Source organism: Pseudophryne corroboree, chromosome 7 (assembly GCF_028390025.1).
Source record: "Pseudophryne corroboree isolate aPseCor3 chromosome 7, aPseCor3.hap2, whole genome shotgun sequence".
NCBI classification, from domain to species: Eukaryota; Metazoa; Chordata; class Amphibia; order Anura; family Myobatrachidae; genus Pseudophryne; species Pseudophryne corroboree.
The window spans coordinates 314,485,533-314,512,324 of NC_086450.1; the positions used below are offsets into that span (position 1 = coordinate 314,485,533).

A 26,792-nucleotide genomic window follows, 5' to 3' on the forward strand; every position below is an offset into this window, starting at 1 on the left:
CGGTACATCTGGCTGTATGTATGGCCAGCTAGCCCATATCCCTGTCCAGAGACCACTGACAATGACGTCATTACCGATACCTGTGGCCAGACATGTCAGGTGGTGTATTGGTAAGTGTCTATACACTATAATTTGTGCATAGCCCTTACCAAATCATTGGATCGGTCAACACATTGGTGTGGGGAGGTTAGTCCATTGCTTAGGTCTGTACCCTGTATAAGAATAAATGAAGAGACCTCTATAGTCCTGATTTATATATAATGCCTTTGCTGCTGTAATTGAGTATACTTTGACTGCAAAATATACAAATGTTGCAGCCGTCACGATTTGTATTGAGATACCCACTGGAAGTGTCTCGGAACTGCTGCTTGTGTATGAAGATATAGAAACATAATCTTTATTAAATAAACACCCCCTCCCCACAGATCCATTGTTCTCCAATACTTGGGTAGAGTTGGGGATGAACTTCCTTACTAATCTTGTACAGATTACGGTCTTACTCTTGGCTCTGGTGGGCTCTGACCAGGTCATCATTCCTTCATATACCTTGTAGACTGTGCAGAGGAGAAGGACTCTGTGCATCTAGGTGCCCCCTGACTTGTTTGAGACCACCAGCATGGAAAATTAGTCTCGCCATTCTTTCTACACCATTTTGTGTGTGTGTGTGTGTCCGTTCACCTTGTGGGGACTGGATTACAGTTGTGTGCCTAGACTCTTGCTTCAGTTGTTGGTCCTATATGCTATTACTCCATTGCAGCTCCCCTTTCCCAGTTTCCCAGTGTGTTCCAGAATAGGGCAGGGCATAGTTCTATTTTTAGAAAGTGGGCAGGTTGCGGTGCCTTGTTAAAACAACCTATAGTTTGGGATGCAGTTGAAGCTTGCTTGATCATCTATAGTTGCACATAAGAGCGGAGCGCAAAAAGGGTGATAAATGAAGCAACAGGGGTCATGTATAGCCAATAGAACCAACAACCTGAAACAATCCAGTGAGAAAGTGTGGCGATCTCATGTTTTGCGACTAAAGTCAGCAACTGTACAGAAGCTGTTACAGAGGTGCCATCATTATTGCACATAGGGACGAGTCTTAGATGTTATTGGCACTGTTGCATAGACCGGTTGGTCTTATACCTCCCATTTTTGCCATTAGGAACTCCGTTGGTGGAATTTGTATCCATTGACAAATATCACTGAGATAAAACCTGCCTTGATTATCTTGCATGGACAGACCCCTCAGATGCCAGAGTTGTGTTAGAGCAGGCATGTCCAAACTGCGGCCCTCCAGCTGTTGTGAAACTACATATCCCAGCATGCCCTGACATAGTTTTGCTGTCAGAGAATGCGAAAGCTGTGTCAGGGCATGCTGGTATGTGTAGTTTCTCAACAGCTGGAGGGCAGCAGTTTGGACATGCCTGTGTTAGAGGATATAATATCCTGTTTAAAATAATGCCTTGAGGCAGCAGCACTGTGTACCATCTTAGCCAATCTTTACTGAACCTACTGTGGCCCTTTTATAACACCTTCTCGTATAGTGTAGAATGCCACACAGTGGCCTTTGAAGAAGAAACGTTCCCTCAGTTGATTGCTGGAAGTTGCATTGTTTTACTTGTCAGGAAATAGATGTAAAGGAATGTAAATTGTATCATCCTATAGCCCTATGTAATACTGATGCCAAAATAATTACTAAAACCTTGGCCATATTACTTCATAAAGCAATGATTCACCAATGTGTAGCTGTAGACGTTCAATTTGCCCAAAAGGGGGGACAAAACAAAATTCTGTTTGGACCTGGTAGTTGCTGGTATAGAAAGAAAGCAAACTCCAAAAGTCATTGTGAAATCGAGGGTCCATCCAGCGCTTCACCTAGTGGTTAATGTAATGTGCATGTAGCAAAGGGGTTTGTGTGTGTCTCAGAATGGAAATAAAGCATGATGGTGATTGTAATAAAGAATGAGTAAGAGGAAGCACAGTTAAAACCAGTCTATTTTTCTCTAACGTCCTAAGTGGATGCTGGGGACTCCGTAAGGACCATGGGGAATAGCGGCTCCGCAGGAGACTGGGCACAAAGTAAAAAGCTTTAGGACTACCTGGTGTGCACTGGCTCCTCCCCCTATGACCCTCCTCCAAGCCTCAGTTAAGATTTTGTGCCCGAACGAGAAGGGTGCAATCTAGGTGGCTCTCCTGAGCTGCTTAGAGAAAAAGTTTAAAGTAGGTTTTTTACTTTCAGTGAGACCTGCTGGCAACAGGCTCACTGCATCGAGGGACTAAGGGGAGAAGAAGCGAACTCACCTGCGTGCAGAGTGGATTGGGCTTCTTAGGCTACTGGACATTAGCTCCAGAGGGACGATCACAGGCCCAGCCATGGATGGGTCCCGGAGCCGCGCCGCCGTCCCCCTTACAGAGCCAGAAGACTGAAGAGTCCGGAAAATCGGCGGCAGAAGACGTCCTGTCTTCATTAAGGTAGCGCACAGCACCGCAGCTGTGCGCCATTGCTCTCAGCACACTTCACACTCCGGTCACTGAGGGTGCAGGGCGCTGGGGGGGGCGCCCTGAGACGCAATAGAAATACCTTTTTTTGGCTAAAAATACATCACATATAGCTCCTGGGCTATATGGATGTATTTAACCCCTGCCTAAATTACAATAAAAAAGCGGGAGAAAGGCTCCGCCCCCTTTTCGGCAGCCTATCTCCTCAGCACACTGGCGCCATTTTTTCCTCACAGCTCCGTTGGAGGAAGGCTCCCTGGCTCTCCCCTGCAGTCCTGCACTACAGAAACAGGGTAAAACAAGAGAGGGGGGGCATAAAATTGGCATATAAAGATATACAGCAGCTATATTAGGGAAAAACACTTATATAAGGTTATCCCTGTATATATATAGCGCTCTGGTGTGTGCTGGCAAACTCTCCCTCTGTCTCCCCAAAGGGCTAGTGGGGTCCTGTCCTCTATCAGAGCATTCCCTGTGTGTGTGCGGTGTGTCGGTACGTTGTGTCGACATGTATGAGGAGGAAAATGGTGTGGAGGCGGAGCAATTGCCTGTGTTAGTGATGTCACCCTCTAGGGAGTCGACACCTGACTGGATGATCTTATGGAAAGAATTACGTGATAGTGTCAGCACTTTACAAAAGTCTGTTGACGTCATGAGACAGCCGGATAATCAGTTAATACCTGTACAGGCGTCTCAAACACCGTCAGGGGCTCTAAAGCGCCCGTTACATCAGGTCGATACAGACACGGACACTGACTCCAGTGTCGACGGTGAAGAAACAAACGTATTTTCCAGTAGGGCTACACGTTACATGATCACGGCAATGAAGGAGGTTTTGAACATTTCTGATACTACAAGTACCACAAAAAAGGGTATTATGTGGGGTGTGAAAAAACTACCCGTAGTTTTTTCTGAATCAGATGAATTAAATGAGGTGTGTGATGAAGCGTGGGTTTCCCCCGATAAACTGCTAATTTCTAAAAAAATTATTGGCATTATACCCTTTCCCGCCAGAGGTCAGGGCGCGCTGGGAAACACCCCCTAGGGTGGATAAGGCGCTCACACGCTTATCAAAACAAGTGGCGTTACCATCTCCTGATACGGCCGCCCTCAAGGAACCAGCTGATAGGAAGCTGGAAAATGTCCTAAAAAGTATATACACACATACTGGTATTATACTGCGACCAGCAATCGCCTCAGCCTGGATGTGCAGTGCTGGGGTGGCTTGGTCGGATTCCCTGACTGAAAATATTGATACCCTGGACAGGGACAATATATTATTGACTATAGAGCGTTTAAAAGATGCGTTTCTATATATGCGAGATGCACAGAGGGATATTTGCACTCTGGCATCAAGAGTAAGTGCGATGTCCATTTCTGCCAGAAGAGGATTATGGACGCGACAGTGGTCAGGGGATGCGGATTCCAAACGGCATATGGAAGTATTGCCGTATAAAGGGGAGGAGTTATTTGGGGTCGGTCTATCGGACTTGGTGACCACGGCAACGGCCGGGAAATCCACCTTTCTACCCCAAGTCACCTCGCAGCAGAAAAAGATACCGTCTTTTCAGGCTCAGTCCTTTCGTCCCCATAAGGGCAAGCGGGCAAAAGGCCACTCATATCTGCCCCGGGGCAGAGGAAGGGGAAAAAGACTGCAGCAGACAGCCTCTTCCCACGAACAGAAGCCCTCCCCCGCTTCTGCCAAGTCCTCAGCATGACGCTGGGGCCTTACAAGCGGACTCAGGCACGGTGGGGGCCCGTCTCAAGATTTTCAGCGCGCAGTGGGCTCACTCGCAAGTGGACCCCTGGATCCTGCAGGTAGTATCGCAGGGGTACAAATTGGAATTCGAGACGTCTCCCCCTCGCCGGTTCCTGAAGTCTGCTTTACCAACGTCTCCCCCCGACAGGGAGGCGATATTGGAAGCCATTCACAAGCTGTATTCCCAGCAGGTGATAATCAAGGTACCCCTCCTACAACAGGGAAAGGGGTATTATTCCACGCTGTTTGTGGTACCGAAGCCGGACGGCTCGGTGAGACCCATTTTAAATCTGAAATCCTTGAACACTTACATAAGAAGGTTCAAGTTCAAGATGGAGTCACTCAGAGCAGTGATAGCGAACCTGGAAGAAGGGGACTATATGGTGTCTCTGGACATCAAGGATGCTTACCTCCATGTCCCAATTTGCCCTTCTCACCAAGGGTACCTCAGGTTTGTGGTACAGAACTGTCACTATCAGTTTCAGACGCTGCCGTTTGGATTGTCCACGGCACCCCGGGTCTTTACCAAGGTAATGGCCGAAATGATGATTCTTCTTCGAAGAAAAGGCGTCTTAATTATCCCTTACTTGGACGATCTCCTGATAAGGGCAAGGTCCAGAGAACAGTTAGAGGTCGGAGTAGCACTATCTCAAGTAGTACTACGACAGCACGGTTGGATTCTAAATATTCCAAAATCGCAGCTGATTCCGACGACACATCTGCTGTTCCTAGGGATGATTCTGGACACAGTACAGAAAAAGGTGTTTCTCCCGGAGGGGAAAGCCAGGGAGTTATCCGACCTAGTCAGGAACCTCCTAAGACCAGGCCAGGTGTCAGTGCATCAGTGCACAAAGGTCCTGGGAAAGATGGTGGCTTCTTACGAAGCGATTCCATTCGGCAGATTCCACGCAAGAACTTTTCAGTGGGATCTGCTGGACAAATGGTCCGGATCGCATCTTCAAATGCATCAGCGGATAACCCTGTCTCCAAGGACAAGGGTGTCTCTCCTGTGGTGGTTACAGAGTGCTCATCTCCTAGAGGGCCGCAGATTCGGCATTCAGGATTGGTTCCTGGTGACCACGGATGCCAGCCTGAGAGGCTGGGGAGCAGTCACACAGGGAAGAAATTTCCAGGGCTTGTGGTCAAGCATGGAAACGTCACTTCACATAAATATCCTGGAACTAAGGGCCATTTACAATGCCCTAAGTCAGGCAAGGCCTCTGCTTCAGGGTCAGTCGGTGTTGATCCAGTCGGACAACATCACGGCAGTCGCCCACGTAAACAGACAGGGCGGCACAAGAAGCAGGAGGGCAATGACGGAAGTTGCAAGGATTCTTCGCTGGGCGGAAAATCATGTAATAGCACTGTCAGCAGTGTTCATTCCGGGAGTAGACAACTGGGAAGCAGACTTCCTCAGCAGACACGATCTCCACCCGGGGGAGTGTGGACTTCACCCAGATGTGTTCCACATGATTGTGAACCGTTGGGAAAAACCAAAGGTGGACATGATGGCGTCCCGCCTCAACAAAAAACTGGACAGATATTGCGCCAGGTCAAGGGACCCTCAGGCAATAGCTGTGGACGCTCTGGTAACACCGTGGGTGTACCGATCAGTGTATGTGTTCCCTCCTCTACCTCTCATACCCAAGGTATTGAGAATCATAAGAAGGAGAGGAGTAAAGACTATACTCGTGGCTCCGGATTGGCCAAGAAGGACTTGGTACCCGGAACTTCAAGAGATGCTCACGGAAGACCCGTGGCCTCTACCTCTAAGAAAGGACCTGCTCCAGCAGGGACCATGTCTGTTTCAAGACTTACCGCGGCTGCGTTTGACGGCATGGCGGTTGAACGCCGGATCCTGAAGGAAAAAGGCATTCCGGATGAAGTCCTCCCTACCCTGATCAAAGCCAGGAAGGATGTAACTGTGCAACATTATCACCGTATTTGGCGTAAATCTGTTGCGTGGTGTGAGGCCAGGAAGGCCCCTACAGAGGAATTTCAACTGGGTCGTTTCCTGCATTTCCTGCAAACAGGACTGTCTATGGGCCTAAAATTAGGGTCCATTAAGGTTCAAATTTCGGCCCTGTCAATATTCTTCCAAAAAGAACTAGCTTCAGTTCCTGAAGTTCAGACGTTTGTCAAGGGGGTACTGCATATACAGCCTCCTTTTGTGCCTCCAGTGGCACCTTGGGATCTCAATGTAGTTTTGGGATTCCTAAAATCACATTGGTTTGAACCACTCACCACTGTGGACTTAAAATATCTCACATGGAAAGTGGTAATGCTGTTAGCCCTGGCTTCAGCCAGGCGTGTATCAGAATTGGCGGCTTTATCCTATAAAAGCCCTTACCTAATTTTTCATACGGATAGGGCAGAATTGAGGACTCGGCCTCAATTTCTTCCTAAGGTGGTTTCAGCATTTCACTTAAACCAGCCTATTGTGGTGCCTGCGGCTACTAGGGACTTGGAGGATTCCAAGTTGCTAGACGTAGTCAGGGCCCTGAAAATATGTTTCCAGGACGGCTGGAGTCAGAAAATCTGACTCGCTGTTTATCCTGTATGCACCCAACAAGCTGGGTGCTCCTGCTTCTAAGCAGACGATTGCTCGTTGGATTTGTAGTACAATTCAGCTTGCACATTCTGTGGCAGGCCTGCCACAGCCAAAATCTGTAAAAGCCTATTCCACACGGAAAGTGGGCTCATCTTGGGCGGCTGCCCGAGGGGTCTCGGCTTTACAACTTTGCCGAGCAGCTACTTGGTCAGGGGCAAACACGTTTGCTAAATTCTACAAATTTGATACCCTGGCTGAGGAGGACCTGGAGTTCTCTCATTCGGTGCTGCAGAGTCATCCGCACTCTCCCGCCCGTTTGGGAGCTTTGGTATAATCCCCATGGTCCTTACGGAGTCCCCAGCATCCACTTAGGACGTTAGAGAAAATAAGAATTTACTTACCGATAATTCTATTTCTCACAGTCCGTAGTGGATGCTGGGCGCCCATCCCAAGTGCGGATTGTCTGCAATACTTGTACATAGTTATTGTTACAAAAATCGGGTTATTATTGTTGTGAGCCATCTTTTCAGAGGCTCCTTTGTTATCATGCTGTTAACTGGGTTCAGATCACAAGTTGTACGGTGTGATTGGTGTGGCTGGTTTGAGTCTTACCCGGGATTCAAAATCCTTCCTTATTGTGTACGCTCGTCCGGGCACAGTATCCTAACTGAGGCTTGGAGGAGGGTCATAGGGGGAGGAGCCAGTGCACACCAGGTAGTCCTAAAGCTTTTTACTTTGTGCCCAGTCTCCTGCGGAGCCGCTATTCCCCATGGTCCTTACGGAGTCCCCAGCATCCACTACGGACTATGAGAAATAGAATTATCGGTAAGTAAATTCTTATTTTAAAAGACTACGCAACTGCGCCGCTGTTTCCAAAACATCAGTGCGAAGATGGTGGTTGCCGTTATATATGAACATGTAAAGTACCAACACTAGATGCTAATTTGAAGCTAGATGGATACATCTGCTATGTTGTTGAATATTATACTAGGCAAAAATAGACCTACTCTATCTGACTAGTTTTTGTGAACATACTAACAACAAAAATCATATGATGATGCATGTGACAACCCTACAGTAAAAGAGAATAGTAGAGAGGTAACTGGTGAGGGTATTGTGGATAAAAGATGTAGATACAGGTGGCTCTATTGAATAATGATGTAATCTGTGAGAGGTAGCAGAAGTCTTCTATTGGCCAATCAGTGTGGTAGATGCGGGCTCGAGTTCAAATTCACAGATCAGCCCCCCAAAAATATAGGAATAGGTTAAACAATGTCTGTTCCTGGGGTCCCGAGAAATGGGCCATATATGTAATATGAGAACAGTAGCGATCATAATTGATGAAAACCAGAGCTTATTTATTTATTTATTATTTATTTATTACCAGTTATTTATATAGCGCACACATAGCGCTTTACAGAGAATATCTGCCCATTCGCATCAGTCTCTGCCCCAGTGGAGCTTACAATCTATATTCCCTACCACATGTACACACAGACAGATTCACGCTAGGGTTTATTTTGTTGGGAGCCAATTAACTTACCAGTATATATTTTTTTGGATTGTGGGAGGAAACAGGAGTACCCGGAGGATACCCACCAAGTACGGGGAGAATATACAAACTCCGCACAGTTAGGGCCATGGTGGGAATCGAACCCATGACCTCAGTGCTGTGAGGCAGTAATGCAAACCATTACACCATCCGTACTGCCCGAGCTTGGTCTGACTCACTAAGTGCACTGTATGTCCCAGTTCAGTGAGGCACCAGCTGTTGTGAAACTATATGTCTAAATTCTTCCAGTTGGAGTTATAGGGTCGACTTTGCATAAGACATCTATTCGAGGTATCCATAGTACATCAGGCTTCCTTGGATAGAAGAATGATTGTGAAGGTCCAGCTGAATGAAGGAAGGTCACTTTTAATTCTTCTTCAGTCTTGTCCATCACATAAGCAAGCCACCATTTCTTGTTATAGATTTTCCTCACGGCAATGAACCCCTTGTATTGAATGCCTCTCATACTTAAGATTTCTTTAACATCTGTGTTACTGTGTTTGAAGTTTGAGACCAGGCTTGTGTCAACAGATTTTGAACGGATTTACACTTTCCTGGTCACAGTGTGTCTTGTAGCTTGAACCCCTGCAGTGTTATAAACAAACCCCAGTCTTTTGATCACTGTTCCAAACAGAACCAGAGGGCAATTAAACAGCTTGTCCCTGGAGTTCTGTGGCTATAAGTAGATACCAGCAAAGTAATTTGTTTTCCCACCATTTGCCATCCAATTTGAGAAGACCTTTTCTCTACACAATAAATGTGACTAGTTGTAGCATAGAAAAATTACATGTTCATAACCAGGGGTATGCTACACATTTTCCATGTACAATATACATGGTTATACCATGCAATTTGAATAACACCATTTTTTAATTATGCCCATTCCGATATGTAATGGGTGTTCACTACACTCCTTCATCATGACCTAAAATTCCCTCCGCTATCTTAACTACACAATGAGTGATTTTGTTACTCTTTATCTGTTCTACACATCAGCAAGTTTCTCATCTTTATGGTCGGAAGTCTGTTTACCCCAAAAAGTGTACCCCCATGTTTTGTACTTTTATTTCATTTTTCTTAATTTTTTATTTTTTTGTTTGCGAGTGTACTATTTAAAACCTTTTTATAGTGAAGGCTGGTGGTTCAAACAATATTTCTCATACGTCCTAGTGGATGCTGGGGATGCTTCAAGAACCATGGGGTATAGACTGGATCCGCAGGAGACATGGGCACTTTAAGACTTTTAAAGGGGTGTGAACTGGCTCCTCCCTCTATGCCCCTCCTCCAGACTCCAGTTAGATTCTTTGCCCAGTGAGACTGGATGCACACTGAGGAGCTCTCCAGAGTTTCTAAAAAAAAAAGACGGTTAGGTTTATTATTTTCAGGGAGACCTTCTGGCAACAGGCTCCCTGCATCGTGGGACTGAGGGGAGAGAAGCAGACCTACTTCTGTGAGTTTCAAGGCTCTGCTTCTTAGGCTACTGGACACAATTAGCTACAGAGGGTCTGATCGCTAGGTACGCCTAGATGCTCGTTCCCGGAGCCGCGCCGTCACCCCCCTTGCAGAGTCAGAAGCCGGGTGAGTAGAAGAAGATCAGAAGACTTCAGTGACGGCTTTGAGGTACCGCGCAGCGCACCATGCTCCCACATACACAGCCGCACTACAGGGTGCAGGAGGGTGCGCTCTGGGCAGCATAAAACCTCAATAGCAACTGGCATAAGAGTATACAGTGCCTGGGCACTAAATACAGACCCCCACCACTGTACATATGTATATAAATAAAAGCGGGACTGAAGCGCGCCATTAAGGGGGTGTGGCTTAGCCCTCACAGCTCTAACCAGCGCCACTTTTTCTTCACAGCTGCAGAGACGCTGAGCCTGGCCTCCCACACTGCTGTATAAGTAACGGTGCATAACAGGGGGGGGCACAGTTGATTTGGTGCTATTATATTGATATTAAAAGCGCTAACAGGTCTGGGCAGTATATTACACGCTTCAGAACCGGGATAGGCGCTGGGTTGTGAGCTGGCAGAACTCCCTCTGTGTTTCTCGAACAGGCTTTGCTATGGGTCTGTCCCCTATAAGCCCAGTGTGTTGTGGGTGTCGGTACGCGTGTGTCGACATGTCTGATGCTGAGTGCGCTTCCCAGGAGGAGGCTGGAGTGGGGACAGAAAAGGCTGTGGGAGTGACCGAGTCGGCACCGCCGACGGCTGATTGGGTAAATGTTTTGAATGCTAATGTGGCTCAATTGAATAAAAGATTGGATAAATCTGAGTCTCAGAACCAGACATGGAGAAAATCTATGGAGGATGCATTATCACAAGTTCAGACCCCCTCGGGGTCACAGAAGCGTTCATTTACCCAGATAGCAGATACAGATACCGACATGGACTCTGATTCCAGTGTCGACTATAGTGATGCCAGATTGAATCCTAAACTGGCTAAGAGCATTCAGTACATGATTGTGGTGATAAAAGACGTATTACATATCCGGGAAGACCCTGCTGTTCCTGATACTAGGGTCTGTATGTTTAAGGGAAAGAAACCTGAGGTGACGTTTCCTCCCTCTCATGAACTGAACGCTCTTTTTGACAAAGCTTGGGAAAATCCTGACAAGAAGTTACAGGTTCCCAAGAGAATTCCGGTGGCATATCCGTTCCCCTCTGGGAACAGGGAAAAGTGGGAGTCCACTCCCACGGTGGACAAAGCTCTATCGCGTCTGTCCAAAAAGGTGGCGCTTCCGTCTCCTGACACGGCAGCCCTAAAGGATCCTGCGGATCGTAAGCCGGAAAATACACTAAAATCCATTTTTGTTCCTACATGTACGCTGCTCAGGCCTGCCGATGCAGCGGCATGGGTGAGTAGCGCTATTGAAAAGTGGGCAGATAACTTGTCATCTGATATAGTTTCCCAGGACAGGGATAGCGTTCTTTTGACACTGGGTCATATCAGGGATGCTGCAGCCTATCTAAAAGAAGCTGCAAGGGATATTGGCCTTTTGGGATCAAGGGCCAATGCCAAGGCAGTCTCTGCTAGGAGGGCATTGTGGATTCATCAATGGACTGCTGATGCTTACTCTAAGAAGGCTATGGAGTCTCTGCCGTTTAAAGGTGGTGTCTTGTTTGGTGACTGCCTCGCTGACCTGGTATCTACGGTTACCGCTGGTAAGTCTTCGTTTCTACCTTATGTCACTGCACATCAAAAGAAAACACCCCACTATCAAATGCAGTCCTTTCGGCCCAATAAATACAAATAAGGATGAGGGCCTTCCTACGAGTGGAAGAGGAAGGGGGAAAAAGGTCACAGGCTGTGCCAAGTTCCCAAGAGCAGAAGTCCTCCCCGGCTTCTACTAAATCCACTGCATGACGCTGGGGCTCCTCTGCGGGAGTCTGCACCGGTGGGGGCACGTCTCCAACTCTTCAGTCAGGTCTGTGTTCGCTCGGTTCTGGATCCTTGGGTATTAGAAATAGTAGCCCAAGGATACAAATTGGAGCTTCAAGACGTGCCCCCTCACCGATTTTTAAAATCGGCCTTACCAGCTTCTCTTCCAGAAAGGGAGGTAGTATGTGCTGCAATACTAAAGCTGTGTCAAAATCAAGTCATTGTCACGGTACCCCCGTCACAACAGGGGGAAGGCTTAAATTCAAGCCTGTTCGTGGTCCCGAAGCCGGATGGCTCAGTCAGACCGATTCTGAACCTAAAATCCCTCAATTTCTATCTAAAAAAAATTCAAATTCAAGATGGAATCTCTCCGAGCAGTGATCTCCAGTCTGGAGGAGGGGGATTTTATGGTGTCGGTCGACCTAAAGGATGCCTACTTACACGTCCCCATATATCCTCCACATCAGGCTTATCTGAGGTTTGCTGTTCAGGATTGTCATTACCAATTTCAGACGTTGCTGTTTGGTCTGTCCACGGCTCAGAGGATTTTCACCAAGGTTATGGCGGAAATTATGGTTCTCCTGCGCAAGCAGGGAATCACAATTATCCCATACTTGGACGATCTCCTCATAAAGGTGAGATCTAAGGAGCAATTACTGAAAAACGTTACTCTCGCCCTGACAATTCTGCAACAACATGGTTGGCTCCTAAACTTGCCAAAATCACAGTTGGTTCCGACAACTCGGCTGTCATTCTTGGGTATGATTCTGGATACAGAATTACAGAGTTTTTCTTCCAGTGGAAAAGGCTCTGGAAATACAGAACATGGTAAAAGAGATTCTGAAACCGGCAAGAGTGTCGATTCTTCAATGCACTCGGTTGCTGGGGAAAATGGTGGCGGCCTACGAGGCCATTCAGTTTGGCAGGTTCCATGCCAGAGTGTTTCAGTGGGACCTGTTGGACAAGTGGTCCGGGTCTCACCTGTACATGCACTGGAAAATAATCCTATCTTCCAGGATGAGGATCTCTCTCCTGTGGTGGCTGCACAGTTCTCACCTCCTAGAGGGACGCAGGTTCGGCATTCAGGATTGGATCCTGGTGACCACAGATGCAAGTCTCCGAGGCTGGGGAGCAGTCACACAGGGGAAAAATTTCCAGGTAAAATGGTCAAGCCAGGAAGCTTGTCTGCACATAAACATTCTGGAATTAAGGGCCATTTACAACTGCCTTCTGCAAGCGGAACATCTTCTTCGCGGTCTGCCCGTCTTGATTCAGTCAGACAACATAAAAGCAGTGGCGTACATAAACCGCCAGGGCGGAACAAAGAGCAGAGCGGCGATGGCGGAGACCACAAAAGTTCTTCGCTGGGCGGAGAAACATGCAAGCGCTCTGTCAGCAGTCTTCATTCCAAGAGTGGACAACTGGGAAGCAGATTTCCTTAGCAGACACGATCTCCATCCAGGAGAGTGGGGTCTTCATCAAGAGGTCTTTGCAGAAGTGACAAGTCGTTGGGGAATTTCTCAAATAGACATGATGGCGTCTCGCCTCAACAAGAAACTTCAGAGATATTGTTCCAAGTCGAGGGACCCTCAAGCAGTAGCAGTGGACGCCTTGGTGACACCGTGGGAGTTTCAGTCGGTCTATGTGTTCCCTTCACTTCCACTCATTCCAAAGGTGATAAAGATCATAAGAAGAACACGGGTTCAGGCGATACTCATTGTTCCAGACTGGCCAAGGAGGGCCTGGTATCCGGATCTTCAAGAATTACTCATAGAAGATCCCTGGCCTCTTCCTCTACGAGAGGACCTGTTACAGCAAGGACCGTGCGTGTATCAAGACTTAACGCAGCTGCGTTTGACGGCGTGGCGGTTGAACGCCAAATCCTAGCCCGAAAGGGTATTCCAAGTGAAGTCATTCCCACACTACTTCAGGCTAGAAAAGCAGTTTCTGCAAAGCATTACCACCGTGTCTTGGTGTGAATCCAAGAAGGCTCCTATGGAAGAATCTCAGCTGGGGCGTTTGCTCCAATTTTTTGCAAGCAGGTGTGGATGCGGGCCTAAAGTTAGGCTCCATTAAAGTACAATTTTGTCCGTATCAATTTTCTTTCAGAAAGAATTGGCCTCCCTTCCAGAAGTTCAGACCTTCGTGAAAGGCGTGCTGCACATCCAACCTCCCTTTGTGCCCCCAGTGGCACCATGGGATCTTAATTTGGTATTGCAGTTCCTGCAATCTCATTGGTTTGAACCTTTACGTAAGGTTGAGTTGAAATTCCTTACTTGGAAAGTAGTCATGCTGTTGGCCTTGGCATCCGCAAGGCGGGTGTCTGAATTGGCGGCTTTGTCTCCCAAAAGCCCCTATTTAATCTTCCATGCAGATAGAGCGGAGTTGAGAACTCGTCAGCAATTTCTGCCAAAAGTGGTTTCATCGTTTCACATAAACCAGCCTATTGTGGTACCAGTGGCTACTGACGCCTTGGCGGAATCTAAGTCTCTCGATTGTGGTCAGAGCGTATAAAATCTGTCACCAGAACGGCGGCTCTGTTTGTCCAGTGGGCTCCCATCAAGATTGGGGCTCCTGCTTCTAAGCAGACTATTGCACGCTGGATCTGTAATACGATTCATCAGGCTCATTCTACGGCGGGATTGTTGTTACCAAAATCAGTAAAGGCCCACTCTACCAGAAAGGTGGGCTCATCCTGGGCGGCTGCCCGCGGGGTCTCTGCATTACAGCTTTGCCGAGCAGCTACTTGGTCGGGATCGAACACCTTTGCATAATTTTACAAGTTTGATACCCTGGCTGATGAGGACCTCTTGTTTGGTCAATCGGTGCTGCAGAGTCATCCGCACTCTCCCGCCCGTTCTGGAGCTTTGGTATAAACCCCATGGTTCTTGAAGCATCCCCAGCATCCTCTAGGATGTATGAGAAAATAGGGTTTTAATACCTACCGGTAAATCCTTTTCTCTTAGTCCGTAGAGGATGCTGGGCACCCGTCCCAGTGCGGGCTGTATCTGCAGTTATTGGTTATGGTTATACACGTGTTGAGTTCAGTCAGTCTGTGGCTGATGTATATTCATGCCGTTGCATGCGTTGTTGTTGAATGCCATGTTGTACGGCGTGTTTGAGGCGTGAGCTGGTATGTATCTCACCTTAGTTTAAAAATTAAATAAATCCTTTTCCTCGAAATGTCCGTCTCCCTGGGCACAGTTCCTATAACTGGAGTCTGGAGGAGGGGCATAGAGGGAAGAGCCAGTTCACACCCCTTTTAAAGTCTTAAAGTGCCCATGTCTCCTGCGGATCCCGTCTATACCCCATTGTTCTTGAAGCATCCCTAGCATCCTCTACGGACCAAGAGAAAAGAATTTACCGGTAGGTATTAAGATCCTATTTTTTTGCTTCTCATATGACCAATATCCTTAATTATATATTACTATGTCTACACATTACCTTTACGCCTGAATTCTCTGCCACAGAGTTGTTTGTATGGTGTGGTCGTGCAGGAAGTGGGCAAGGTGATTGCAGAGTGGAGTGTCAGACTCGGGTCATCGTAGGCACCCAGTACTGCCTCTCTGTAGAATGGAGGCTGAGCAGCTTAATGCATGCAAAGGAGAGCACTCGAGCAGACGGGCCTTCCCAGACATATCAAATACATGTAAAACAAGGTGTTGTGCAGCACCCACTTCTGTTTGGCACTCTATGCTCTTGCATTTATGTAGTACCTATGGTGCCAGCTCTTGCCCAATACACTCTTGGCTACAGTGCTCTCATCCACTGATCACTGGTTTGAGAGCCTACACTGTCCACGACCATTCACATCTCACTGTTGGCATTTTCTGTTACCTTTCACGTCACCAAAATAACCCTGGTTATTGCCGTGTCAACCCAGGTGGAGGTGCAGTGTGAAAGATCCAAAGTGAAATAACCTGTGTTGAGCAACCCGACATTTCAACTCGGGAATAAAGTAGGGTTAAACACTGGTCGGACCGTGGTCAATGTCAGTGTGAAAAAGTCTGACCCAGGTTATTTGACCCGGGGGGGGTGGAGCTCTGATTGGATGTTCCTGTGTCTCCCTTTGGTTTCCTTTTGACACCTAATCTTTGTGAGCCAGAAAAAGTCAATTTTAAATGACATCCATAGTGTTTACATGGATGACCCACGATCAATGTGAAAGATGCCATCCTGTGAAGAACCTGGGTCGAAAGTGCAGTGTGAAAGGGTTTGACCCAGGTTCAGAATCCCGGGTCGGATCCAGGTTTGCAATATGAAATATTTGCATCTATTACATGATGCTGTTGTTGTCCATCTAGCACAGACTCATTAAAGAGATCCATCTTCCTCACAGCTTCACAGGCTGCCTGCTACCCACACACTTATCTCTCTACCCACCCCTCACACCCACACACAGACCGGTTTTAACTTCTAGATGAAGTCCTGAGGATAATGTAGCTTAACATCCTACCTTTATTAGGAGGATTTTCTCTAAAAGCTTTGTGAATGTGGTCTAATTTGAGAGTAGTTTGGTGGTGGGTTGGAACCAGTAATGCAATATGCTTTCTATTAATTCCTCCAGGTGATTCAGTATTTATATCCTGCCCTGTATTAAATTAAATTTGTGTGTTTTGTTTGCAATGCCTCTCCTTTTATATGTTGTTGCTAAATCATTATTCCGTGTTTCAGTGCCATTCATATATTCACCTTGATTTGTAGTATGTGATAGGTTTCTTGCCAACTCATACATGCGGTTAGTTGCAGATGTGTCCTCTTACATCCTTGCTGCAGTCACCCTAAACAGCCCTTTAAGTCGTGGCAGGCATCTGTAGTGCCGAGCCTTTTTTTTTTTTTCTTCATTTTTTCCTGCGAAAAGTAATGCAACAGGATGCATGAGCAGATCCTGCTGATTACAGTGATATGCAGCATGCCTATATTCTATGTGTAATTGTGGCTGTATCTGCATCTGAAAATACCACGTTACGGTGTTTCCAGGAAAACACTGTAGCACAGCATTTTGTATGCAAACACAGTTGCATATCATTTTAATCAGCAGAAGCTGCTTTTGCGTTCTATTGCATTACTTTGGGACTAAGACGCATATTCGTGGGAAAATGCAAAAAAAGATGCTCATCGCTACCGCGTCACACAGCACTCACGGGTTATGTGTGACGCGACTTGTAGCGCATGGAGCAAAGATGTAAGAGGACACATCTGTAAATCCTATTTGATGATGACAGCTAAGTGTTGGCTTGCTGGTCCCTTTCTTTTCCATTAAAATCTAAATATTCTTTATATAATAATAAAAACAACATAATTTAGTGTTAGTTTGATATTTTGTTGTACTTTTTTTTTTTTTCCATAGTGTAACCCCACTATAAAGAATTTCAAAGTATTATTTTACTATGCTATTAAATTGATGTCGATGATGACTACCTGCACAGTTTAATAGAGTTAATAAGTTGAGTCAGTTATTTGGCTTGCTGAGATATCACTGATCAACCCGCAGTGTATGTGTGTAGAACAAGCCTGTCGGTCACTGTCTGCCTGTTTAGTTAGAGAAGCACCTCCCTGCTAACATGACAACCTGCTGCTGAGGGATAGTAGAGAGCACGATGAACATTTCTGCAGTATAAACCTATTTATTGTTATAAGTATATTATCCACTTCAGTTATATACACCCTTAGATAAATATTAATCTCAAATAGTGGTTTCTGGATAGCAGATGATGTCTTGCGAGTATGCTGGAGTGAAGAGCTGTCGTTCAGCACATCCGTTCTGTTCAGTATGGCTTTGTTTCATTTTTTTGTTGCGTTTTTTTTTATTTTTATGGTTCAATCCATCCTGTAATATTACATTTGAAGTTTTAAAAACACAATAATAATTGTCTTCTATTTTCTTACTTTTTAAAATTACTGTAGGAATTTCTCTTATAGTAATAAACTATATTTCCAGCTTTTGTCATTTTGTTTGCATATTTCTCATACAAGCATCCCCCCCACCCCCGCACCTCTTTGTCAACCGTATTCATACTTATTCTTTTTTTATGTATGATTCATAATTTGTATAATTTGTTAGTATAATTGGGCCAGCTTAAATATGTATGCAGGGCCTTCTAAACATGATGATATATTGGTTGATAATTTGGTGACAACATTGAACATATTGTGTAGTAGGGAGTTTATGATATATTTTATTTGTATTTGGTCCAGTTGAAAGCAAAATGGTCTGACATTCTAAATTTACTATTGCTAAAAAAAAAAAAAAAAAAAGCTTAATTTGAACTGGTCCAAAACATTGATTCTTTTTTTTCTTGTTGTAGGGCTCATTAGTTGCCAATACAAATGGATCAGCAAAAAAAATCTTCAGAGCAAGAAAGACTATGTCTGCAAGCTGTCGACAGCAAATGTCTGTCCTTAATAAAATAAAACATTCGTCTAAAGTGGAGAGCGTTGTTTCTGAAACTGTCCAAGATGGTGACTTAATGTGTATTGCACAAGATAACTCTAACAATATTTTTTCTAATGGCCTAAAAGTTTCTATAGAGGTTTCACAAGTTGACTCTGAGTTTAACATAGGGTGCTCTTACAATGAAACATGGAAAGAGATTACCAAACAATCTGAAGATAGATCTTCTGTCCTTTTAGCTCCTGTTAAGGGCTCTATTCATTTTTCTCATAGTGCACATTTTCAAGTAAAGGAAACCAGCAATGCTGTAGTGGAACCTGATCTTGATGGCTTAAATCAAGTCACATCACCACCAAATAGTGGAAACCAGATTTTAAGAGAGAAGGCAGTGCAAACCTCCGGGAACAGCACTGAGCAAGACTTCAAAACAGACTTTCAGCAATCAAACTTTGGTGAATGCTCTACTATTTCTGAAAATTTGAATGCATCAATAACACTAAAAATAGTGTCTGAAGACAAGTCTTTAGCGAAGCCTTCATCCATGGGCCTAGTGACACCAGTGAGTGTGCTACCTGCAGCTTCCAGCAACTCAGTAATCCCAAGCAATGAGCGTGATGCCTCCTGTAGCACTGGTACTTCTGTAGCACCTGCTTGTATAGTGAACTCAACTACAGATACTGATACTGGTAAGTGCTAATCAATCCCAAAATTGCTCTTCATCTGAAAGTAGGTTTGTATTCCAAGGTATCTGTATATGTAAAGATGCAACTTTTTTGTTGTTGTTTTAGTAAGGGGGATCAGTCTAATCTCATGGAGACACAACTGAGCATTGCATACGGAATGAAGCACATTGCTTTTTTTGAGCTTTAGGTCTAGATTTCCAAAGTAGCAGCTTTTACCTGGAAATTTAAAGCCGTAATAATCTTAAGTATAAAACACACCACAGGAATTTCTTCTATCAAGATAGAAAAGGGTCGGGCGCTGGCGCTTAATGGATGTTGCGTTTCTAATGCTGCTGCTAAAAAAAAATGGGGTAGTCAAACCCAAAACCACATACAAATAAACAAATAGAATAGCAGCGCTAATGGAATAAATATAAATATGAAGGATTGAGTGAAAAATTAATCACAGTTTAATTGTACATATTATTAAAAACACATAAAAAAAACCATAATGTGGCCACTTATATAATTATCCAATTAATGAAGTTGCTGCCTATCAGGTGTAGTCCGTTCCTATTATTAAAAGGACTGGCAAAGACTTTGGTGATACAACACTGGAAATAGACCAAAGATGAAGTCCCACATGGGTTATTACCACAGTAAGCCGCTGGAGGTGTAGTCCCTTTAAATTATCCTTTTGTTGGACTCAAACCCAAGCAAGGGTTTCGAGGGATCCTCACTGCATTGCGGTATCCTCCTGTTATGGAGAGAATGGGTGGTATTCCAGATGATTTGGTTCACCTCAGGTTCTTTGTAAATTTTGCACTCCAGTCCTGGTCCGGACACACCAAGGCAGCTGTAGTATCAAGAGATGGTGGCCTAACAAGCCTCCTGACGCGTTTCACTGCAAGGCACTGCAGCTTTATCAAAGGTGGTTTGTGTATGTAAACTGTCTGGGTATTTATACCCTCCATGATTGTTAACAGGTCAACAGCTGTTCACTCAATCCTTCTCATCAGTAAAAATAATACATAAAACAATTAACCTGATTATTCCGTTGGTTATAACAATTCCTAAGACAGACTCGGTTATTTAAAAATTATATTCTAAACTAGATAATAGCTTTAAAAAACTTTACTACCTTGTTTGTAATCGTTAAACAATCAAACTACTTCCGGGTTCAAAAGGACATGTGACTACTTAATAATAAGTGCACTACTGATAATTAGTCAGAAACTAGGGAGACAAGGACTTAAACATATAGATAAAAATACTCTTTATCGTATTGAGAGCTTAATAGCAGAAATAAATAAAGCAGTCATCTAACATTTCTATTCTCCCGGACGGCCGATACGTCACTTCCGGGAAGGAGAGTTAGGTGATGACACTCCTCAGTGAACCGCACGCTCGTTGTGTTGCTCAGCAACCTAGCCGAGACTTCTTCCTTAGTATCGCGTCTCACCGGTCTTGTGGTCCTGTTGATCACGTGTCAGGACGACGCTGCACACGGCTTTGTGTATGTCTCTAGCCTTTGTTGTAGATTTGGTTACCTTGGTAACCCGTTACCGCTAACCTTGTAGCTACACTTAGACTATGCCTTTTGAACGTACAGACATACATATAGCCTTTCCATTTTGTTAATGGTGTTTCATTGTACTTATAGTGCATTTGTCTCGGGTTACATTAACTCATTAAAGGAGTAGCGAAGAAAAGGCATTATCTGTGTAAGTTCTTGGTATTAACGCACATTAAATTCTCTCTCATCTCATTGGCTGATCGTATTAACTGATTTCATAGCTGTAAGAAAACTAGGAAGGAAAGGCAGAAAAAAGGGGGGAGGAGGAAAAAGAAAAAAAGGAATAAAAACAAAACCGAAAAGAAATAAAATGAATGAAACAAAGAAAAAATATAAATAAAAAATAATAAATAATAAAAAATGAATAATAACCTTCTTGGTTTACTGATTCACCCCATCTTGCAATCCTTTAAAGCACATACTGATTCTATCATATAACAGGCTAGATATTATAGTACTGAAAGTAGGCAGAAATAGACCCGAGGGAGCACATCTCTAAGTTTAAAAAAATCTCTATTTATAACTCAGTACATGTAAGTAATATAACCCACCGTCAATGGGTCAGATCACCATATTTAGTTCTACTGACTCATTTAGACCTTCTGGATATATACTATTCATCTGATACATCCAGAAGCCCTCCATCTGCATAGTTTTTTGAATCTATCTCCCCCACGTATAGTTTTGGGTACAGATTCAAGGCCTATTAGTTGTAGACATACAGGATCCCCATTATGGGCCTCAGCATAGTGTTTCGAGACACTATGGGTCTGAATGCGTTTCGTAATATTCCTCCTGTGTTCAAGGAATCTTACTCTCAGAGTTCTAGTAGTCCGCCCCACGTATTTTTTATTACAGCCACATACTAGCAAATATATGACATAGGTTGTGTCACAATTAATAAAACTCTTTATTTCCAATGATTTATCCGTCTTTTCTATATTAATTCTTTTTGTCCGATTCTGTATATGATTGCATGTTATACATTTCTTTTTACCACATCTGTAGCACCCCTTAATTTTATCTTGATGTCTTACTAACCAATCGTTATTACTCTCTCCCTCGCTTCTGGACTCTTTAATGGATTTTAAATGGCTAGGTGCCAATATATTTCTAAGAGATTTGTTTCTACGGAAAATAAATCTCGGTTTAGGTGTTAATACTGAACAGAGTAATGGATCTTGTTTGAGGATACCGTAATTTTTTTAAACGATTTCCCTAATTTCTGAGTGACAATTATTGAAAGTAGAGATAAACGCTACTTCTTCTTTTTTCTCTGTATCTATTCCCTTGTTTAATTTGGGTATTAACAAAGTTTCTCTTTTCTTGTTTCTAACTTCTTCTAGAGCTGAGTTTATAAGGGTTAGGGGGTATCCCCTATTCTGAAAAGCATTACACATGGTTTTAGCTTGATCATCGAAAGAGGCAAGGTCAGAACAATTCCTTCTAAGTCTTAACAGCTGACTCTTCGGGATGCTTTTTTTTCCACGGTGTGTAATGACCGCTTTTAAAATGCAAATATGCATCTGTTCCTACCTCTTTCATAAAGTTGGTTGTACATATTTTGTTACCCCTGACCTCCAAGGAGACATCCAAAAAGTTCATCTTACAGGGGTGAAGTGTATAAGTGAAAGATAAATTAAACGAATTAGAATTCAAGTGAGTGATAAAGGATAAAACTGACGTGTCATCCCCATCCCAAATAATAAATAAATCATCAATATAACGGCCATAGAGGACCAGGTTCGCGCCAAAACCGCCCCCCCACACGAGCTGATCTTCGACCTCGCCCATGTAGAGGTTGGCATAACTGGGCGCGAACCTGGTCCCCATGGCCGTTCCCTTTACCTGTAAGTAAAAAGTGTCTAAAAATAAAAAATAATTGTGACAAAGTATGAACTTAATAGAATCCACAATGAATTGTTGGTGTATCAAACTGAGGTCACCATCCTCCGCGAGCTTTTTTGTTATTACTTTAACACCTAAATCGTGGGGGATATTAGTGTAAAGGCTTTGTACATCGAGCGTGAGGAACCTGTAGGAATCTCTCCACTCGATGTCTTTAATTAAATTTAAAAAGTGAGTCGTGTCTTTAATATGTGACTTAAGCATGGATACTCGTGGCTGTAAAAAAATATCAACATAATGTGAAAGGTTAGAAGTGAGGGAACCTACACCAGAAATTATAGGGCGCCCTGGTGGTGAAGTGAGTGACTTGTGAATTTTCGGGAGGTGATAGTATATGGGGACTGTTGGATGTGCATTATACAGAAACTTGAATTCCTCCTTGGAGATCAGGTCTACATGTATGGCCTCATCTAAAAGATGATGAAGCTCTTGAAGGAAAACAGATGTAGGGTCTCTACCTATGACTTTAGAGAATTCACAATTCTGAAGTTGCCTCTTCGCCTCATTGATATAATCAGACCTATCTTGCACAATGAGTCCCCCCCCCTTATCTGCTTGCTTAATAACAATCGTACTATCCTTAGTTAATCTCCGCATTGCCTGTCTCTCCCATTTGTTAAGATTATTACTTTTATGTACAGCGGATGTGTTCGAACATAAGTTCTTAAAGTCATCCATGGTTGTTTTATAAAAACTGTCCACACTTGATCCCTTGGACTTGATGGGGTAAAATTCAGATCTATTCCTGAGCTCATTCCTGCCGTTTTCTGTAATTTTGGAGTGGCGTCATCAAAGTTCTCATCAAGGAGGCATGTGAGTGCCTCTAGGGCTCCCACTCACATGCCTCCTTGATGAGAACTTTGATGACGCCACTCCAAAATTACAGAAAATGGCAGGAATGAGCTCAGGAATAGATCTGAATTTTACCCCATCAAGTCCAAGGGATCAAGTGTGGACAGTTTTTATAAAACAACTCTGGATGACTTTAAGAACTTATGTTCGAACACATCCGCTGTACATAAAAGTAATAATCTTAACAAATGGGAGAGACAGGCAATGCGGAGATTAACTAAGGATAGTACGATTGTTATTAAGCAAGCAGATAAGGGGGGGGGGGGACTCATTGTGCAAGATAGGTCTGATTATTTCAATGAGGCGAAGAGGCAACTTCAGAATTGTGAATTCTCTAAAGTCATAGGTAGAGACCCTACATCTGTTTTCCTTCAAGAGCTTCATCATCTTTTAGATGAGGCCCTACATGTAGACCTGATCTCCAAGGAGGAATTCAAGTTTCTGTATAATGCATATCCAACAGTCCCCATATACTATCACCTCCCGAAAATTCACAAGTCACTCACTTCACCACCAGGGCGCCCTATAATTTCTGGTGTAGGTTCCCTTACTTCTAACCTTTCACATTATGTTGATATTTTTTTACAGCCACGAGTATCCATGCTTAAGTCACATATTAAAGACACGACTCACTTTTTAAATTTAATTAAAGACATCGAGTGGAGAGATTCCTACAGGTTCCTCACGCTCGATGTACAAAGCCTTTACACTAATATCCCCCACGATTTAGGTGTTAAAGTAATAACAAAAAAGCTCGCGGAGGATGGTGACCTCAGTTTGATACACCAACAATTCATTGTGGATTCTATTAAGTTCATACTTTGTCACAATTATTTTTTATTTTTAGAGACTTTTTACTTACAGGTAAAGGGAACGGCCATGGGGACCAGGTTCGCGCCCAGTTATGCCAACCTCTACATGGGCGAGGTCGAAGATCAGCTCGTGTGGGGGGGCGGTTTTGGCGCGAACCTGGTCCTCTATGGCCGTTATATTGATGATTTGTTTATTATTTGGGATGGGGATGACACATCAGTTTTATCCTTTATCACTCACTTGAATTCTAATTCATTTAATTTATCTTTCACTTATACACTTCACCCCTGTTAGATGAACTTTTTGGATGTCTCCTTGGAGGTCAGGGGTAACAAAATATGTACTACCAACTTTATGAAAGAGGTAGGAACAGATGCATATTTGCATTTTAAAAGCGGTCATTACACACCGTGGAAAAAAAGCATCCCGAAGAGTCAGCTGTTAAGACTTAGAAGGAATTGTTCTGACCTTGCCTCTTTCGATGATCAAGCTAAAACCATGTGTAATGCTTTTCAGAATAGGGGATACCCCCTAACCCTTATAAACTCAGCTCTAGAAGAAGTTAGAAACAAGAAAAGAGAAACTTTGTTAATACCCAAATTAAACAAGGGAATAGATACAGAGAAAAAAGAAGTAGCGTTTATCTCTACTTTCAATAATTGTCACTCAGAAATTAGGGAAATCGTTTCAAAAAATTACGGTATCCTCAAACAAGATCCATTACTTTGTTCAGTATTAACACCTAAACCGAGATTTATTTTCCGTAGAAACAAATCTCTTAGAAATATATTGGCACCTAGCCATTTAAAATCCATTAAAGAGTCCAGAAGCGAAGGAGAGAGTAATAACGATTGGTTAGTAAGACATCAAGATAAAATTAAGGGGTGCTACAGATGTGGTAAAAAGAAATGTATAACATGCAATCATATACAGAATCGGACAAAAAGAATTAATATAGAAAAGACGGATAAATCATTGGAAATAAAGAGTTTTATTAATTGTGACACAACCTATGTCATATATTTGCTAGTATGTGGCTGTAATAAAAAATACGTGGGGCGGACTACTAGAACTCTGAGAGTAAGATTCCTTGAACACAGGAGGAATATTACGAAACGCATTCAGACCCATAGTGTCTCGAAACACTATGCTGAGGCCCATAATGGGGATCCTGTATGTCTACAACTAATAGGCCTTGAATCTGTACCCAAAACTATACGTGGGGGAGATAGATTCAAAAAACTATGCAGATGGAGGGCTTCTGGATGTATCAGATGAATAGTATATATCCAGAAGGTCTAAATGAGTCAGTAGAACTAAATATGGTGATCTGACCCATTGACGGTGGGTTATATTACTTACATGTACTGAGTTATAAATAGAGATTTTTTTAAACTTAGAGATGTGCTCCCTCGGGTCTATTTCTGCCTACTTTCAGTACTATGATATCTAGCCTGTTATATGATAGAATCAGTATGTGCTTTAAAGGATTGCAAGATGGGGTGAATCAGTAAACCAAGAAGGTTATTATTCATTTTTTATTATTTATTATTTTTTATTTATATTTTTTCTTTGTTTCATTCATTTTATTTCTTTTCGGTTTTGTTTTATTCCTTTTTTTCTTTTTCGTCCTCCCCCCTTTTTTCTGCCTTTCCTTCCTAGTTTTCTTACAGCTATGAAATCAGTTAATACGATCAGCCAATGAGATGAGAGAATTTAATGTGCGTTAATACCAAGAACTTACACAGATAATGCCTTTTCTTCGCTACTCCTTTAATGGGTTAATGTAACCCGAGACAAATGCACTATAAGTACAATGAAACACCATTAACAAAATGGAAAGGCTATATGTATGTCTGTACGTTCAAAAGGCATAGTCTAAGTGTAGCTACAAGGTTAGCGGTAACGGGTTACCAAGGTAACCAAATCTACAACAAAGGCTAGAGACATACACAAAGCCGTGTGCAGCGTCGTCCTGACACGTGATCAACAGGACCACGTGACCGGTGAGACGCGATACTAAGGAAGAAGTCTCGGTTAGGTTGCTGAGCAACACAACGAGCGTGCGGTTCACTGAGGAGTGTCATCACCTACTCTCCTTCCCGGAAGTGACGTATCGGCCGTCCGGGAGAATAGAAATGTTAGATGACTGCTTTATTTATTTCTGCTATTAAGCTCTCAATACGATAAAGAGTATTTTTATCTATATGTTTAAGTCCTTGTCTCCCTAGTTTCTGACTAATTATCAGTAGTGCACTTATTATTAAGTAGTCACATGTCCTTTTGAACCCGGAAGTAGTTTGATTGTTTAATGATTACAAACAAGGTAGTAAAGTTTTTTAAAGCTATTATCTAGTTTAGAATATAATTTTTAAATAACTGAGTCTGTCTTAGGAATTGTTATAACCAACGGAATAATCAGGTTAATTGTTTTATGTATTATTTTTACTGATGAGAAGGATTGAGTGAACAGCTGTTGACCTGTTAACAATCATGGAGGGTATAAATACCCAGACAGTCTACATACACAAACCACCTTTGATAAAGCTGCAGTGCCTTGCAGTGAAACGCGTCAGGAGGCTTGTTAGGCCACCATCTCTTGATACTACAGCTGCCTTGGTGTGTCCGGACCAGGACTGGAGTGCAAAATTTACAAAGAACCTGAGGTGAACCAAATCATCTGGAATACCACCCATTCTCTCCATAACAGGAGGATACCGCAATGCAGTGAGGATCCCTCGAAACCCTTGCTTGGGTTTGAGTCCAACAAAAGGATAATTTAAAGGGACTACACCTCCAGCGGCTTACTGTGGTAATAACCCATGTGGGACTTCATCTTTGGTCTATTTCCAGTGTTGTAT

General features: G+C 43.6%; 1 protein-coding gene across 1 annotated transcript in view; it reads left to right on the top strand.

Annotated features, from left to right (window-relative positions):
• The window catches only part of ATF7IP2 (activating transcription factor 7 interacting protein 2), a 233,173-nt gene that overhangs the window by 14,668 nt on the left and 191,713 nt on the right, over positions 1-26,792 (top strand). The window contains exon 2 of the mRNA XM_063934278.1: positions 18,035-18,806. Coding sequence (XP_063790348.1) covers positions 18,035-18,806 — 772 coding nt within the window. The remainder of the gene's footprint in view (positions 1-18,034; positions 18,807-26,792) is intronic.